General features: G+C 46.0%; 1 protein-coding gene across 1 annotated transcript; it reads right to left on the reverse strand.

Annotated features, from left to right (window-relative positions):
- Positions 1-322: 322 nt before the first annotated feature.
- Positions 323-14,284, reverse strand: slc7a5 (solute carrier family 7 member 5). The gene is made up of 10 exons (XM_076042874.1): positions 13,381-14,284; positions 10,650-10,775; positions 7,009-7,114; positions 5,739-5,783; positions 5,485-5,608; positions 4,579-4,682; positions 4,396-4,492; positions 3,651-3,800; positions 973-1,150; positions 323-594 (listed from the first exon to the last, which is right to left on the reverse strand). Exons 1-10 carry the CDS (start codon positions 13,985-13,987, stop codon positions 542-544), a joined length of 1,590 nt encoding a protein of 529 aa, XP_075898989.1. The 5' UTR covers positions 13,988-14,284; the 3' UTR covers positions 323-541.
- Positions 14,285-17,030: the final 2,746 nt, after the last annotated feature.

Genomic DNA, 17,030 nt, shown 5'->3' on the forward strand with positions numbered 1-17,030 from the left:
AGATGAAATGTAGAATTTTATTTTTTTCTGTTGTTTTGCTTTTTTTGTTTTTTGTTTCTTTCGGTAGCGGGAGCTCAGTTCGAGCGTCGACTGCGACGCCAAAGGCGAGCGGAGCAACTCTGAGGCCACGTAAGGCACGCGTTACTGAGAGAACTGAAGAAGAACAGGATTGTATGTAACAAGGAACCATTTCAACAACGTATACAAAAGCATTTCGATGAACCACACTGTTTCGAACAATAAAAAAAGACAAAGAAAAGAGTTAAAAATAGACGCTAAGAAACCCCCCCCCCCCCCAAAAAAAAAAGCCTGCACTGATGACAACCTGGAAGCGTCGTATGAAACGCAAACAGAGGAGGAGAGGAAGAAGATGCAGTGGCATCAAACTGCTGCAAACAGATCTGCTTGTTATCTGAGCCCAGATGATGTGTGTGTGTGTGTGTGTGTGTGTGTGTGTGTGTGTGTGTGTGTGTGTAAGAGCAGGGTGTTTGGGTCAGATGAGGTCAAGCTTGATCACTCGCAAGTTTTCGTCACTGCCGTCTTAAGACTGAGGCACCACCTCCATCATCTTCTGACACAGCACCGTGGCCGAGACTGCAGGGAAGAAACACACACACACACACACACACACACACACACACACACACACACACTGGCGTTAGATCAGGGGCGGACAGAATTTTTGACTGGTGGGTCACAATGGGTTCTAAAATGTGACAGAGGGGGCTGGAGCAGGAGCAGATGGATGGAGTGTTGTGGTGAGCCACCTCATGAGAGGAAAAATATATATCATGGGATATGTAGAGAACGTGTGCTTTAACGTCATAATATAACTTCCTCAACTTGGGCGGGCCGGATTAAAAAGCTTAAAGGGCCACATATGGCCCCCGGGCCACAGTTTGCCCATGCTTGGGTTAAAACAGCTAAAAACAGTATAAATGGGGCTTGGTTGGTTGGCTGGTTGCTACTCACAGATGGCCTGCTCCAGCCACTTGGGCTTGTTCTGCCAGTAAACCCCGATGTAGTAGACGGGGACGCCGGTGGCGATGATGCCGAAGCCGATGCCGCACTCCTTGGGAGTCTTCCAGAAGGACACGATGATGAGGAAGAGGCAGGCCAGCACAAAGCTCACCGGCAGTAAGATGTTCACCTGGCGAGAGGAGAGCGGACACACGTTACACGTCTGGATATACCGGACATGGTGAAGAAAGTGAAGCACCGACGAGTGATATAGCTGGAGTGATATAGCTGGAGTAATATAGCTGGAGTGATACAGCTGGAGTAATATAGCTGGAGTGATATAGCTGGAGTGATATAGCTGGAGTAATATAGCTGGAGTGATAAAGCTGGAGTAATACAGCTGGAGTAATATAGCTGGAGTGATATAGCTGGAGTGATATAGCTGGAGTAATATAGCTGGAGTGATATAGCTGGAGTGATATAGCTGGAGTAATATAGCTGGAGTGATATAGCTGGAGTAATATAGCTGGAGTGATATAGCTGGAGTGATATAGCTGGAGTAATATAGCTGGAGTGATACAGCTGGAGTAATATAGCTGGAGTGATATAGCTGGAGTGATATAGCTGGAGTGATATAGCTGGAGTAATATAGCTGGAGTGATATAGCTGGAGTGATATAGCTGGAGTGATACAGCTGGAGTGATATAGCTGGAGTGATATAGCTGGAGTGATATTGCTGGAGTAATATAGCTGGAGTGATATAGCTGGAGTAATATAGCTGGAGTGATATAGCTGGAGTAATATAGCTGGAGTGATATAGCTGGAGTGATATAGCTGGAGTGATATATGCATATACACTTTATTTATCCCAAAGAGATTCAGTTTCTCAGCAGCTCAACCATTTTCAGTGCATAGAGTGCACAGAGGTAGTAAACAGTGAGATGAAGCCAGCGCGAACCGAGGTATCTTTCTTTAAACGCAGAATTGCAGGGTGCAAAGTGCAACACGTGCGAGTCATCGCTCCACTCGCCCCACCTCGCCCAGTGTTGCGTTAAAGAGCCGGATCACCTCAGTCTTTTATCCTGCTGGGATTTACATGCAAATTCCGCTGCTTCAACTGTGATGCAATTCATTTGTTGTTGTTTCAAAACCGGCACTGCGGTTCATTGAATCGGTAAAGTGGGTTTTAATAGTGGCTGACACACGTCTCCCTCTCGCTCCCTTCACACTGGTGTGTGCTAATCTCTGATGGCTGAGGGGGGCTGCTTGAGGCCTAATACCACACACATAAACCCTTTGGATCTGTTGATAGGAGTCAAAATTTGCAGGACAAACATTTGCATGTGAAAGGATGGAGTTGCGCACGCCAAACAAAACATGTTTGTTAACGCCATTGACTGTCAAGTGACACCTGGAGACGGTCGTTTGACTTGACTTTTCTTTTTGGTTTCCGCCTTCGCGCGAATAACCTGCTGTGCCGGTTAAACACAAATCATCAGAACCGCCAGCGAGCCGCGCGATGAACCAACTGAATAACGTAGAAACTTCTTCACTGATAGTTTGAAGACTGAGCCATGTGTGTATCTATCCATGTATCCATCCATCCATCCATCCATCTATTCGACTGTATCCATCCATCAAACTATCTATCTATCCATGTATCCATCCATCCATCTATCTACCGATCCATCTATTTATCCATCTGTCCATCCATCCACCCCTCCATCGAGCTCTCTAAGTTGAAACGATGTCGAGCTCTCCAGCAACAACCGCGTCAGACTGTCAGACTGTCTGGTATCAGTGTTTGTTCCTCGCTGATGCTCTCTGGTGAGGAGTCCTTCCAGATGAGCCGAGGCTGTGAGAGCAGCACATCAATCTGATCTAAAATGCATAAATAAACAACGTAACAAGTAAATAGATAAATAATACTGCCGTCCGGCGTCCCTCCTCGTCGCAGGGTCTAGCCGGTTCGAGCTCCGTCCTGCGCGGCTCCGCGGGAGCTCCGCTCTCGAGCCGTTGGCCAGCAGGAATGCGACGCGGCACCAGGGAAGCGAGAAGACGAGCACGAGCGCAGGAGGGACAGTGCCGCCACTGTCCCTCCGTTAATTCACTCGCTGGCACAATATCGCGAGTACAAAGCCGGCCACAATGCTCCTCTGTGCGCCTCGAGTGCAGACACACACACACACACACAGGGCTCAGCTCCTCCACCTCTTCCTCCTCCTCCACCTCCTTCTCATCCTGCCTGGCAGCATCTCTGCTGGATCTCTCCCAGAAACATTTCTGACTGGTAAACTCCAGTTAATTAACCTGCACTGCTGAGTGTGAGTAAAAGAAATTTGTGTATTTTACTCTGAACTTTTTCTCTATTTTATCTCTTAATGTGTTTGTATTTTCAGTGCTGTCCTTGTCTTTCTTGTCGTCTCCTGTGTTGGAGAGCCAAAGACAATTTTCCACCCTGGTGGATGACAAAAAGTGATTCTATTCTATTCTATTCTATTCTATTAATTTTCAATACCAGCTTTTCCCTTCTCCCTGGAGTTGCAATGTTATTCAATTCTATTCTATTATGTTCTATTCTATTCCATCCATTTTCAATGCTAACGTCTTCCTGCACTTGGGGCTGCAGTTCTATTCTATTCTATTAATCATTTTTTCCCTTTCTGCCTTAGCGCGTCAGCTTGTCCCACCTTGATGGGCCGCTCTAGCTCCGGCTTCTTGTAGCGGAGCCACATCATGCCCAGGATGGCCATGGCGATGCAGAGCCAGTTGAAGAAGCTGAAGAAGTTGATGACGGAGAAGATGTCGTTGGATAAGGCGTACAGCAGCGTCATCAGGCACTGGGAGAGAACAGAGAGAGCAGATTCAACATTTTTCATGTTACCTATTTATCGAAATGTCTTCACTGCATGTATGTTGTAAATAAAGCCGTCAATAAAAAAAAAAAGAAGTGTTTTCAGTTTTCTGTGGACTCCATAACCAAATGAGATCTTTCAGGTTTCGACCAAAACAGGAGGCGGCGGCAGCAGCAGCAGCAGCAGCAGCAGCAGCGCCACGCTAGTGCAGAGACTTTCCCCAATGAGAGAAAATGTGTTTTTGTGTTTGACCTCAGCTTAGTTAAATCTTGCAGAAGCTCGTCACGTGGTTCTGTCCACACGGCCACTGCCAACCATTGTGGCGGCCAGATGCCTTCAACTGTTGCTCTCCGGCTCAGCCAGCAATTGAAAAAAAAATACTTCAAATACACGTGGTGGACACAAGATTCATTCCCGGTGACCGGTGATCTTTTTCTATGGCCGACCTTGAAGCCTTTTTTAAAAGGCTTTTCACCAGATGAGCATGCAAAATGAACTAAACAGACACACGACACATTCACTCCAGCATGACACGCTACAGTGTGTACCGAGTCCCAAAAAACGAGCGTTTCGTACTCACAGTGAACACCAGCGACGGCAGCGGGGTGAGCAGTGTGGGGTGGATCATGGACAGCAGGCTTGGAAGGTGACCCTCCCGAGATCCGACAAAGAACAACCTGCGAGGGACGGACAGTGAAGGAAGCTGAGCCACAGCCGTTCTGTTTCGTCATTCATGCAACGGTACGCGTGAGTTTCATTTCACCTGGATGAGGTGAACAGGGAGCCGTTGACCGAGCCGAAGCAGGACAGACCCACAAACACGGGGATGATCCACGCCATCACACCGAGGTGCTTGTTGCCAAAATCCTGGGGGGTGGGGGGGGCAAAGAGCACAGGGGTCAGGTTTACATGAGCAGAGTGGCAAGAAAGGCCTTCAGTCACACAACGACTACGTTTACGCGCAAAGCTGAATCGGACTGAAGCTACAAATTCGTTTTTCTGGTCTAATCGGACTTCTCTCCTTGCCCACGTTTACATGCAGCTGAGAAAATCCAATTATTGACGGGAACGGGTCCTCCTCCCCAACACTAGGGGGCGGTAGCAGTCTTGTCAGCGTGTTCATTTCCGGTTAACCTCTTTTGTCACACAATAAAAAAAACAAAATCAAATCAACGTATTAATGCCGATTTGACTGTCGAAGCCCACATCTACCACAGCAAATATACTCGCATAGAGAAAACGCACAGTAGCATCCGAGACACGTGTGGCTCCAACGGTGTTCATTTAGTTCTTGCTATCTGCGAGGACCAATGCAAGATTCCTCCCCAACTGCTCCGTTATCTCTGCTTTGCATCGCAGCTTATGTTGCTTCTGAGACATTTCTTGACTATGCCCTCAAAATTCATTGCAATGCAATGTATTACTTCTAACATTATTTTTTTTTATCAACACAGACATTTTACATCAACAGTCTCGGGTGGAGCGGGTCAGATTGTTTTACTGGAAGGCTAGCAGAAAGCATTGACTTGCGCTAGCCTAGCGCCAGTGAACCCAGTGGAACTAGAAGGACTACCGGTAGATAAAAAGTGCTGACACGGCCTCCCCTGATAAACAGCACCCTGACACGCTAGGAAAAGACGTCCTGTTCTCAAAATCTGTCTGTACTCACCACTGCCACGGCCTCGGAGTCCAGCATCTGCTCCGGGGAGAGAGTGGTGAAGTAAGCCAGGTTGGTCAGAACGTACACCGCCGTCACAATGGGCAGAGAGATGATGATGGCGCGTGGAAGGTTTCTGAGGACACGAGCAAACAGTCTCAGGTCCGACTCAACACAAGCGCGAATGGATATCTTCCTCTTCCTCAAAAGAAGTCTGTTTTTTTTTTGTTTTTTTTTTCCATCATCACCACTCAGTCAACACTCACTTGTAAACGTCGATCATTTCCTCCGTGACAAAATTCAAGTAGTTCCTGGAAAGAGAGGCCCAGGTGAGGATGAGTGCACGTGATAAGGAGAATGGGTTTTCGCACATACAGAAATGTAGAAGTATATATATAAAAAAAGGTGAGAAAAATGTGAAAGTGAAAATAGCACAAAAATGTGTAACACTGTTGGTGTTAATGTTTGCTGGGGGTCTTTAAAGTCTGATACAATTGAAAAACACCAGCAAGGAGCTGCTGAGGCTTAGGTGGCGGAGCGGGTCACGTGCTTATCATGGGTTGCGGTTCCCACTTGTGCTAAACTTCAAGTAGGTCACAGGTGAGCTCTGCAAAATGATGAGTGCACATTGCTCTGAAACAGGGATGGGCAAACTACGGCTCGGGGGTCGCAAGCAGCCCGTGAATCTTTTTAATCTGGCCCGCTGAACTTGAAGAAATTACATTAATAGTAAGTCATAAAATATGTGTATTTTATTATTTAAGTTTAATAAGTGTTTTAAGAGTCATTTCAATGAAGAGTGAAATAGGGCTTCAAAGACAGCTATCATGTTGCAATGCTTTGTTAATTTTCAATTGACATTAACAAACGTTTTCTACGGATCACATGATATATTTTTTGTGGCTCACCAAAACACTCCATCCATCTGCTCCTGCCCCCTCCCCCCCCCACCCCCCACCCCCCAGGTCAAATGTTAGAACCCAATGCGGCTCCACCAGTCCAAACAGTAATACAGTTGACCTGAATTGGACAAATATTTGCAACAAAAAAAATGTAATGCTGATCAAATATTTGCAGGGACTTGCGAGAAGTGAAAAACAAAGCATTGTTGTTTAATCTGTTTAACATGTCAAACAATTGGTTTAGAAACGCAGGTCCGGGCCAGCCGTCTTAAGAGTCAAAATAGCTTAACCCAAACTGGCATGGATCACTTATACAGTGCATGCGTCCCATGGATAGCCAGCCATGCATTTATGGACCATGGAGCAAAAAGTCACTCGCTGTCCCATGAGGGTTTGTTGTGCAGAAACGACATGCCAGCCCCACACAGGTCCAATACTGACCAATGTGAAAGGCATATTGCCGCCGCCTATTAGGAGTTGGGAGACTCCACACTTGAGTCAATAAATCAATTATTTTCCCCGCCCCGCCCCCCACCACCACCACCCATGTGCACTGGGGGACGAGGACCGGAGTCCAAACGTACAGTATGGCCTAGTTGAGGTGTGACTGTAGCTTAACTGAATGTTAACCTACCAGCCTCCGTAGGCAAACAGGCCGCTGTAGAGCGCCAGGCCAACTTGGCCAAAGTCGTATTTGGAGCCCGTGAAGGCGTTTTCTGGAAGGAGGTGCACGGCTTCACCTGGAGGAGGAGGAGGAGGAGGAGGAGGAGGAGAAAGAGTGAAGAGAGAAAGATGAGGGGGGTGGGAAAGAGGGTAAAAAAATAAAATAAAATGAGTAAAGTAAACGTGGGGCTCTGTTTTCCCCGCACACACAGACGACAGTGCTGCTGAGATCAGTCTCGGGTTGCGGATCAGCGAAGGGGCCGCAGGACTGAACGCAGTTAAGACGGGCTGAGACGGCCAATAAGCGGTCGTCCACCTGAGGCGCGGCGCCGATCCCTGGACCCACACAGACAGCGGGGGGTCGTGAGACAGACAGGGGGAGGAGGTGGCGGGGAGTCGGTGCTTTATTGCCTTGCTCAAGGGCAGGACAGCACTCGGAGTGGGGTGGAGTGGAGGGGGGGCGTTTTAGTTCAGCTGATCGGTCATCGTGAGGATTTACGATATTTTGATCGCAGCCTCCCTCCCCTTCCTCCTCCACCCCCTCCCCCTCCTCCTCCCCTTCATTTTCTTCTTTCGACCTCCGTTTCACGGCTGATCTGCGGGGACGCCGAGCGCTTGCATTCCTGATGGAGCTGCTCCCCACAGCACAGGCACCCGCATTCTCAGACACACAGTCGGTTGCTAAACCAACAGCTTGGGGGCATGTTGGTATAGGCAGCGCTGGCTTACCAGCCTCAGCCGCTGGTGGGAAGCAGCCAATCAGTGGAAGAAAAACAAAACAAAAAAAACCTGCTGAAATATTAACGTTGTACCGGCGAATTCACCTAGCTCAGTTCATGAAGAAGAAGGCGGACGAGGTATCAAGGTTTGAGAGCGCGGGTCACTGTAGTTCGCTGGCAAACTCGCGAGAGGGAGGGTGAGCGAAAGGGGGCTGCAATGTAAAATGCTCCAAATATTACAAACTTAACCTGTAAAAGGTTTTCACCGCCGTTGGGCTAAGTGGACAAATTCATTCACGATTACAAGCTGACTGACTTTAAGAGGCAGGCAAAGTAAAGGGACGAGATGTACACGGTTTCGTACTAAGAACATGAAAGCGGGCTGAAGACCGGCCCCAAAAAAAAGCAGGACACACGTATCAAGTGCTTGGCAGACACAAAAGGGGGCGGGGCTACGTTCGGAAGTCCGCCTCCAAAACCGTGTGGACAGGTGTCTAAGGTGACTAAGAAAGCACGCTCGCTAATCAGATTATAATGTTCTCTAATCTCGGGACGCCAGCCAATCCCTGAGCAGACGAGCTCCGAGAATGTTCAGATTACTGGCCTTTGAAATGCACCACCGCTACTTTGTTTATGCCCCAACATTGCCTTGCTCCAGGTAATCTCTGGCAGTGTTTGATTATAAACACTCGGCCGCGCTGCAGCTGTTTAGACTGCTGGAAGGATTTAGGAATCACAAGACTACACGTGGCGTTCACAAAGCTCGATTGGGGGGGGGGGAGAGCACTTTGTTGAGGACTAAGATTACAAATGAGGAGAATTAACCTGCAGGCTAAAGCACGTGCAGTCACAGTCTGAGTCGTGTTTGCGCGGAACAGGATCCAATGTAAATGAACGCGTGATAAGACCTCATTGTGAATAACGTGAGCTTTCAAAAGAAAAATCAAATGTTGCCAAATTTCAAATTTGCTGAGGATCAACAAAATGTCAGAGTAGTGCTGCGTGTGTGTGTGTGTGTGTGTGTGTCTGTGTGTGTCTGTGAAACAGAGAGGGGAGGTTAAGTCAACCTGTCGTAGACAGATGTGTAGTTCCAAGTGTCAACTCTAGGTTTGGTGTCTCAGTTGGAGTTAAACTGAAAGTGTCAGAGGGGGCTGAGCTCTCAAGCCGTGAATGTCAGGTCACAGGCTAAGAGGTGAGAGGTGTTTGCACACAGCCGAGGCAGACAGCCGGGGCGAGGGTGGGCACTCGCTCAGCCGTCGCTCCGCACAACGAGCCCTCAGTCTGACGGGTCTTGACCTCACTTTGAGGATTTCTGCTTTCAAACATCGAGATTTCTGTTGCGAATACCAAGTCGCTTTAGGTACGCGGGAGTGGAAGGCAGGGGCAGCGGTACAGCGACAGCTGTGGTTGCCTACCATCCCTTGAAAAACGGAATTACCCCGAATTTAGAATCAAAGTCACGCATTTGCTATTAAGTTAAAAAATAAAAACAGGAATTATTTTCGAAATTTATCCCGTTTCCACAAAAAAAAAAAAAATCATAAATAGGCGGTAAAAGCCCCACCGCTGGACAGATGAGGGCCGGGGGGGTTGGGGCATTTTTAGGCAAGCCTAGAAAGTGAAAACCCAAACTGCAAAGAAAGTTGTCCAAAGCTATATGCTCATTTGGACATCAGTGACCTCGCAGACAGAAAACTGTGTTCTTCTGGCGAACCGTAAAGAGATGATAGTAATGCTTTATCAATCTGTTTCACTGAATTACTGTCAAGAAGAAAAGAAACGGCCCTGATCTGATCGACCTTTGAGTCACAAATTCATTAACATTTTGATGCAAATGTCAAGACACGACTCGGCAATCACCTCTTGCTCCTCCGACTCCAGCAGACCACTATGACTGGCTGGGCACCGAACTTGGATACATTTGTAAGCACCAACCGAAATGCTCCGATTATTTTCGGTGCCGAAATTGCGACACCCAAGAAAGCAGATGAAAGCAGGTGATTGGTTCCCGTCGAGCCTAAACTAGGCCATTTATCAGTAGCTGCGTTTCCATTACCCCCAGAATTGGGTAAAACCTGAAATATCGCAATGATTGACAGCAAAAAAAAAAAGCAAATGTAATTTTCATAAAATCTCCCAAGAATAACAGCTTTGAACACCTGCAAATCGCAATCGTGCTTCGTTGAAATTTTTAGAAATATGGCTTTTATTTTGCGGAGAAACTTTAATTGAAACGCAGCTCCAGATGACCGACTGTGCAGCAAACTTTTGCTTTGTTGAGAACACAACAAAGGGAAATAATGAGGGTTAAGAATCAGACAGGGTGTCCTTCAAAGAGCCGTGACTGTTTTAAGAACGACACATTCTGTACAAATTTTTTTTTTATCTAATAAAAACATTTCCACAGATTGTGCGTGTGCACGCGTGTGTGTTTTTCATGCCAGTCTCTAATCTTGTTGAGGCATCTGCCTGCAGGGACTTCATGGACCTCTGCATTTCCCTGCAGGGTCACTCCCAAAAAAACAGACAAACGCTTTCTTGTTGTGAAATAAGCGGTTTTAAAGCGATTCAATCAACGTATTTCAGCCGTTACAGTGTGTGTGGTTCATGGGGGCGGGAGGAACACTTCCTGTTTATTCTGCCATATGGCTCCACTCTCGCACATGTGGCGGGTGCAGCCTGTTTACAAGGCTAGAAACTATGTGCTTCAGTTGCCCCGCTGGAGGGACCCTGAGGCGCACTGAACGAAAAATAGACCAATTTATCCCAATTACTCACAATTATGAAATTGCTAATTGCCATGAGCGGTGACAATCAGAGACCCTGCCTGCCGACACGGAGGAAGAGTTAAGACTTGGAGCGCAGGCAGAGCAACGGAGCCGGCGCGACGTACCTTGTCCGATCTTGACGAAGCCGATCATGATGATCATGGCGAGCGCCAGGAGCTTCGCTGCCGCAAAGAAGTCCTGCACTCTGGTGGCCGCCTTCACGCTGTAGCAGTTCACAAAGGTCAACAGGACTGCAGAGACAGAGGGAGGGAGGGAGAGAGAGAGAGAGAGAGAGAGAGAGAGAGAGCAACATTACTTTACTTTACTGAATAACATGCAACCACTGCATGTGCTCACAGCACCATAGAATCTCCCCTCCGCCAGCAAAGAACCACCAACGGCCTTCCCGGGACCTGAGACAGTTCCTGGACGTTGCTCTGCAAGCGGGCTGAGAGTTGCAGAGCGGTTTTACAGACAATGTGTTGTGTTGCTCCCACGTTACGCAAAAACAAACTCTGACAAGGTTTTCTGTTTGTGATGTCACAAACGGCGTCGATATTTCAGCGAGATATCTCCGGGCCAACAAACCCCTGCCGAGGGGCTTGTCCCGCTCTTTGAGGCCCCTGGACCAACGGCCACCTGGCTTCTGTCATGTGTCCAACATGTGAAAGTTGCAACAAAGTATCAACTTTCGCAGGGAGCCATGCATTTGGTGAGAAGCATCTTAAGTATCTTTTACAAACATATATATACATATGTGTGCATACATATACACATACATATAAATATATATGTATGTGTGTATATATGTATACACACATATATAACTATATGTATGTCTATATATTTATACACACATATAGATATATAGATATATACATATATACACACATACATATATTTATGCATATATATATATACATACAATCAGTTGGCAACTTGCTCCACTTGAGTCCCAGATACCGAATGACAATTTGAAAACTAGTATAACTTCAAGGGGGTTTGACTAGCAATGTACCCTTTGGTCCTGCACACAGACACAGACACAGACACAGACACACACAGACACAGACACACACACAGACACACACACAGACACACACACACACACACACACTCTTACATTGTTGCCCCTGACCCTGGACCCCATTAAAAGTGATTATCTAAAGCAGCGGGTCCCCCCTCAGAGCTCCTAAATCAGGTCATGGCCAACACAAAGGGCAGAGTACAATAAGCCTCTGTGTTAGACAGAGCAGGATATGGAGAGACTCTCAGTACAGTACTGGGCTACACACACACACACACACACACACACACACACACACAAAGACAAAAAATGTTTCCAAAAACAAAAAAAATTCACACAAGCATGAGAACTCACAACTCAGTGGTAATTAGGCACGTGCGTCCATTTTTACAGAAACTCGGGCATGCGAGCCGGAGAACACGTGCAGGCACAAAGTCATGCTGCAAGAAATAAGATGTGAAAAAACTCACACCTCCTCAATGTATTCAATGAGCCATAAAGGTATGTCTCTGTATGAACATTGGGCTCTCAGCCCCATGGTAACCCTGACCACCCCATCTAAAGACACACACACACACACATACACACACACACAATACAGAGCAAGCAAGTCATGTGGTCTCAGTGAGGATTTAGGCCCCAGTCAATCTGCAGATTAGGTGCTGAAGTGGCTGGCTGGTATATACAGTTGTATCCAACTTACACCCGCATTGCTCAAACACTGCCTAGAATGTGATAGATAGATAGATGAAGACTTCATTAATCTCCAAGAGAAATTTGCATGTGGTTCAAATTCCCGTGTTCTGCGTGTGAGTGTGGTCAAACAGATTTACAGCAGAATGGTGCAAGCAGACTAAAGCGGATGGTCATCCCCCACAGCTAATCTCATTAAGACTTCAAACAGAAAAAAAAAAAAAAAAACACATGTAAAAATGCATCCCTGGGTTTGGTCAGTGTAGAACTCGCAAGCTCATAAAAGCGCTTCCTGAGGTCGATGCAGCGTGTTTAGTACCACTGCGACCTGTATTTCTATTCACCATTTGTTTGACAGATTAAACAACAATGCTTCGCTTTTTTTTACTTCTCGCAAGTCCCTGCAAATATTTGATCAGCTTTACTTATTTATTTGTATTTTTATTTTTAATTTTACAAATATTTTACCAAATCTGAAATGTGACAGAGGGGGCCGGAGCAGGAGCAGAGAGAGGGATGAAGATTTTTGGGTGACCCAGCTCATAAGGGGAAAAAGCATATCGTGGGATACGCAGAAAACATACTTTGTAACTTTACGGTAATAAGTAAGCTCTTTATTGAAATTACGGTTAAAACACCGAAAATAAATTGACGAAATACAGCTATTCTATCGCTTACTATTACTCATTTCTTCAAGTTCAGTGGGACATCCCATACATTTTCAATCTCATCACATTATTTTTCATCACGAGAAAACTGTTAAAAGGTGGAAAAATATATAATCGAATAAAAACTGTGTGAATGTGTATTGTTGATTTTTGTTTGCGTGTGTGTGTGTTGTTTTTTTTTTTGTTTTTTTTTTAAACCATCCACACATTTGGGATACCAAGTTCAAGTGAACAATTTATTCAAGCAGGATAATCTCATCATTCTGCATCACTCATTCTACCCTTTGTTGGTTGGCCAACACGCGCCAGAGAAGATGTACCAGAGCCATCCAATCACGTTTCCGCAACCAACCAACCAATAAAGCGGTTTAAAAAAAAAAAAAAAAAAACAGCACACAATACTTCCAGAAGTTGCATCATACCTAGACAGCGTGGTGCTCGGAATGCCTACCGGCCGCGGCTACTTACGGATGCAGAGGCAGGCCACGAGTTTGGCTCCTTCCTCCGGCACCGGGCAGTCGGGGAACACGGGCTTCAGCAGGTATTTGGCGAACACGTAGGCGACGATGTACTGCGAGGACGGCCGGATGATGAGCAGCTCGATCCAGAGCTTGAGGAACGCCGGCAGCGAGCCGTACACCTCCAGGATGTAGGCGTAGTCGCCGCCGGACTTGGTGATGGTGGTCCCCAGCTCGGCGTAGCACAGGGCTCCCACCGTGGAGAAGACCCCGCACACGGTCCAGATGATGAGGGACAGACCCGCCGAGCCCACCTCCCTCACCACGCCGGAGGGGGTGACGAAGATGCCCGAGCCGATGATGGTGCCCACGATGATGGCCACGCCGTTCACTAGCGTGATGGTCTTCTTCAACACGACCCCATCCTTTCCTCCTCCTCCTCCTCCTCCGGCGGCGGCGGCGGCGTTGTTCCCGGCGTCGCTCCCCGCCGCTTCGCCCTTGTTGTTGGGCTCACCTGCGACACCGCCGGTGGCCGGGGACAGCATTTTCTCCATGAGCTGAGGGTCTTCTTCTCTGTCTGCCGAGGAATTCGAGTTTCTCTTCTTCAGCCCAGACATGCTCGGGCGTAGATGCGACTTTCCTCTCTTCTTCCTTCTTCCTCTTCTTCTTCCTCGCTTGTCGCTTTGCCGCCTCTCTTCCCTCGACGGCTCTCGCTTGTTCACTCCCTGACGAGCAGTTTCCCGGGCCGCGTGGCTGCTGTGACTCAGCTCCGAGGGCTCTTTGCCGTTACTACTACGAGTGCGTACAGTGGACCTGTGTAAACCGGCATGACGGCCCTACTGACATCAAGTCCAGCCCCCGCTGTTTGCTCTGCGTCTCCTCCTCACGGAAGCTGGCTGCCGCGTTCTTGTCTTGCGCCCCCCAACGGCCAACGGCAGTACAACAACTCTAATCCAAAATCTTTTATCGTTCGTGGCCACATGGCGCCATACGAATTTAGACTATAAAATATACAAACGTTTATCATTATAAAATATTTAATTGGGTGTCTGGAGAAACAGTCAATTGAAAATTAATTGATAATTTCATTATTCTGTTCAATTTCCACACGTATTTTAGAATACAATACAATGGAATAGATGTGTTTTATTGATCCCAAATGGAAACTACATAATTATTTTTGCAATATTGGTGTCTTTCGTTGTCTTTTATTTCAGAACTGATTGTTCTTTAGTACAAACACCGCCTGAACTCTTGGGAAAAAAAAAAAAAAAAAAAAATCAAAGCTGATTAGCCAAAAATGTTTCGGGCAAATAATGCTAGTGACATAATAATTGCATAATTGTATTACTTTAGAGTAATATAGATAAAACTTTTTTTTTTTTTAATGAGATCGCTCTTTCCACATGGATTTAACAAGACCTTTTAAACTGTGGGTAAACATACCTTGATTGTCGTAACCATTAACAGATTGATCAGTTCAATTCAATTCATTGCAAACAATGCATCCATTGTTTCCACTGTACGCATGATTGTGGGTGTGTTGGAGCCTATCCCCTTACCACTGTGTCACCCACAAAGCATTCCAGACTTTTTCATTCATATTCAAATCACATCACTTCCATAATTTCTGAATTTTGCTTGAGTGGTAGTTGCAGTCCCTTACTGAGCCAACATTTCTGTTGTTCCAATACCAGGGAAAGGCTTGCATTAAACACAAAGGGTGTACGTGTGTGTGTAGTGCTGGAATCTTACCAGACTAGCTCAGAAAACACAGTAACCTGGAGTTTCTCTTATTAGAAAATTAGAATTAGAAAAGGACTTTAAAAACCTTGTGTCACAACCGAGGTGAAGTCTCTCTCAGGTACAGCATTTCCACACATCTACTAGTAATTTGAACTCAACCAATTTGACTGGTGACAAGCAGGGACGTGCAGCAGCATGGTATATGTTTTGTTATTTTAAAGCTTTTCATTCAAAGTCATGTTCTACAAACTTTCAAGCTGGGAGCTGCCTGATTGGATATAAGGAGGTTAAGGTGGTCACATGGTCATCCTAGGTTTACTCACAGAGCAGATGATGCGCTCTCCTCAGTCTGAGTCTGACAGCTCACTTCCCAACATCTTCTGTGTCAGGCCCACAAGCTCACAAATACAAACGCACCAGTTTAAAGTCAGCAAGATATGGGCCACGGCGTCATTAAAACTGGAGGTACGGACACAGTTTGCTCAATTTTGTAGACCGTCGGCTCTGAAAACCCAACACGTAAGACAAAACACAAACACACACCACAAAGGGACAATTTCCTTTTACTGACAAGGTACACATGCTTGTGAGCATGTATTGGCTCAACATGGCCTGAAGGTGCATTCTAATATTGTGTCTTGTCCCTCGGACCAGAGCCGAAAGAATTCGGGGGCCTTAATCTGAGGCCAAGCTACTGATGAAGAGATGCAGTTATTCCATAATCCGCGTCTGTCTGCCTGTTAACCCACACCGCAATTCTACAGACCCCCAACAGATGTGGGAACAGTGAAGGAGCTCATTTGTGTGTGTGTGTGTGTGTGTGTGTGTGTGTGTGTGTGTGTGTGTGTGTGTGTGTGTGTGTGAAGCTTTTGAAGACACTTTGAGTAAATCAACACTACCAGTCAAAAGTTTGGACACACCTGTTTCTTCTTTATGTTTACTACTTTCTACACTGTAGATACAAAATGAAGACATCAAATATAAGATGTCTTCACCTTATATTTGATGAAGACATCCTCATCAAATACTTGTCACAACTCCTTTCACAGCGCTGCCTCTTGTGAAATTTGCCGAAGTTTGCAGAGGAAATTCTGGACTGATGGGAAAATACCGGGAAACAAATGGACACTATGCTGTGGGTGTGTGATAGGTCCTGTTTCCGACCTCGCTCCCAGCATGAATGTCTAAATATGCCGTCGGCTGACTCGGGGAAATAATGAAGTCCACACAAAACACAATCACTCCATTCAACATAGATTCAGTAACCTCTGCGGAACACAAGAAAGCACAATGACTTTTGAGAACTCCCCACATCCACTTTTTCTTTTGTAACGCTGTTCTGTAGACTGCCTGTGTAATTTGCACTTGTATACATCAACTTTTATTTGTACAACGCTAAATGACATCAAAGGGCATTTTGAAGTGCTTTGCACAATCAGGAGAAAACCAACCTTTTTGACCCAATACAGTAAAGTTTAATGTAGAATCATTTATTTTGATAACTTGTTTGCTTGTGTCTGAAATTGTCCGAAGTTTTCAAAAAAAAATAATAATAAAAAGTTTGCATTATTGAATTTACAGTAATTTTTCTTGTATGGTTGCTGTGGGGTCAATATAATGTAATCAGAACAAACAGAAAATTATTAATAATTTCATAAGCTCCATTACATGTCCATTGGAAGCATCACAATTGGCTGTTGGCACTGTGACATATGCATTTGTGTGCAGTTAAATGTATCATTTTATCTCTTAGAGTTCCTACGTCACTAGCTTCAGTTGTGGAGCACCCCTAAAAATGTTAGAAAATCTCTTGACCCATACAATTTTGAGTCTATATTGTCAGATGCAATGTAGCAGTGCATCCCGTTACACTGTGACGACGTGAAACGGGATTGAACTCAAAAACGTTCAGAC

This window comes from Nelusetta ayraudi, unplaced genomic scaffold, assembly GCF_046127955.1.
Source record: "Nelusetta ayraudi isolate G7.1 ecotype Tasmania unplaced genomic scaffold, CSIRO-AGI_Nayr_v1 ptg000071l, whole genome shotgun sequence".
Classification (NCBI taxonomy): Eukaryota; Metazoa; Chordata; class Actinopteri; order Tetraodontiformes; family Monacanthidae; genus Nelusetta; species Nelusetta ayraudi.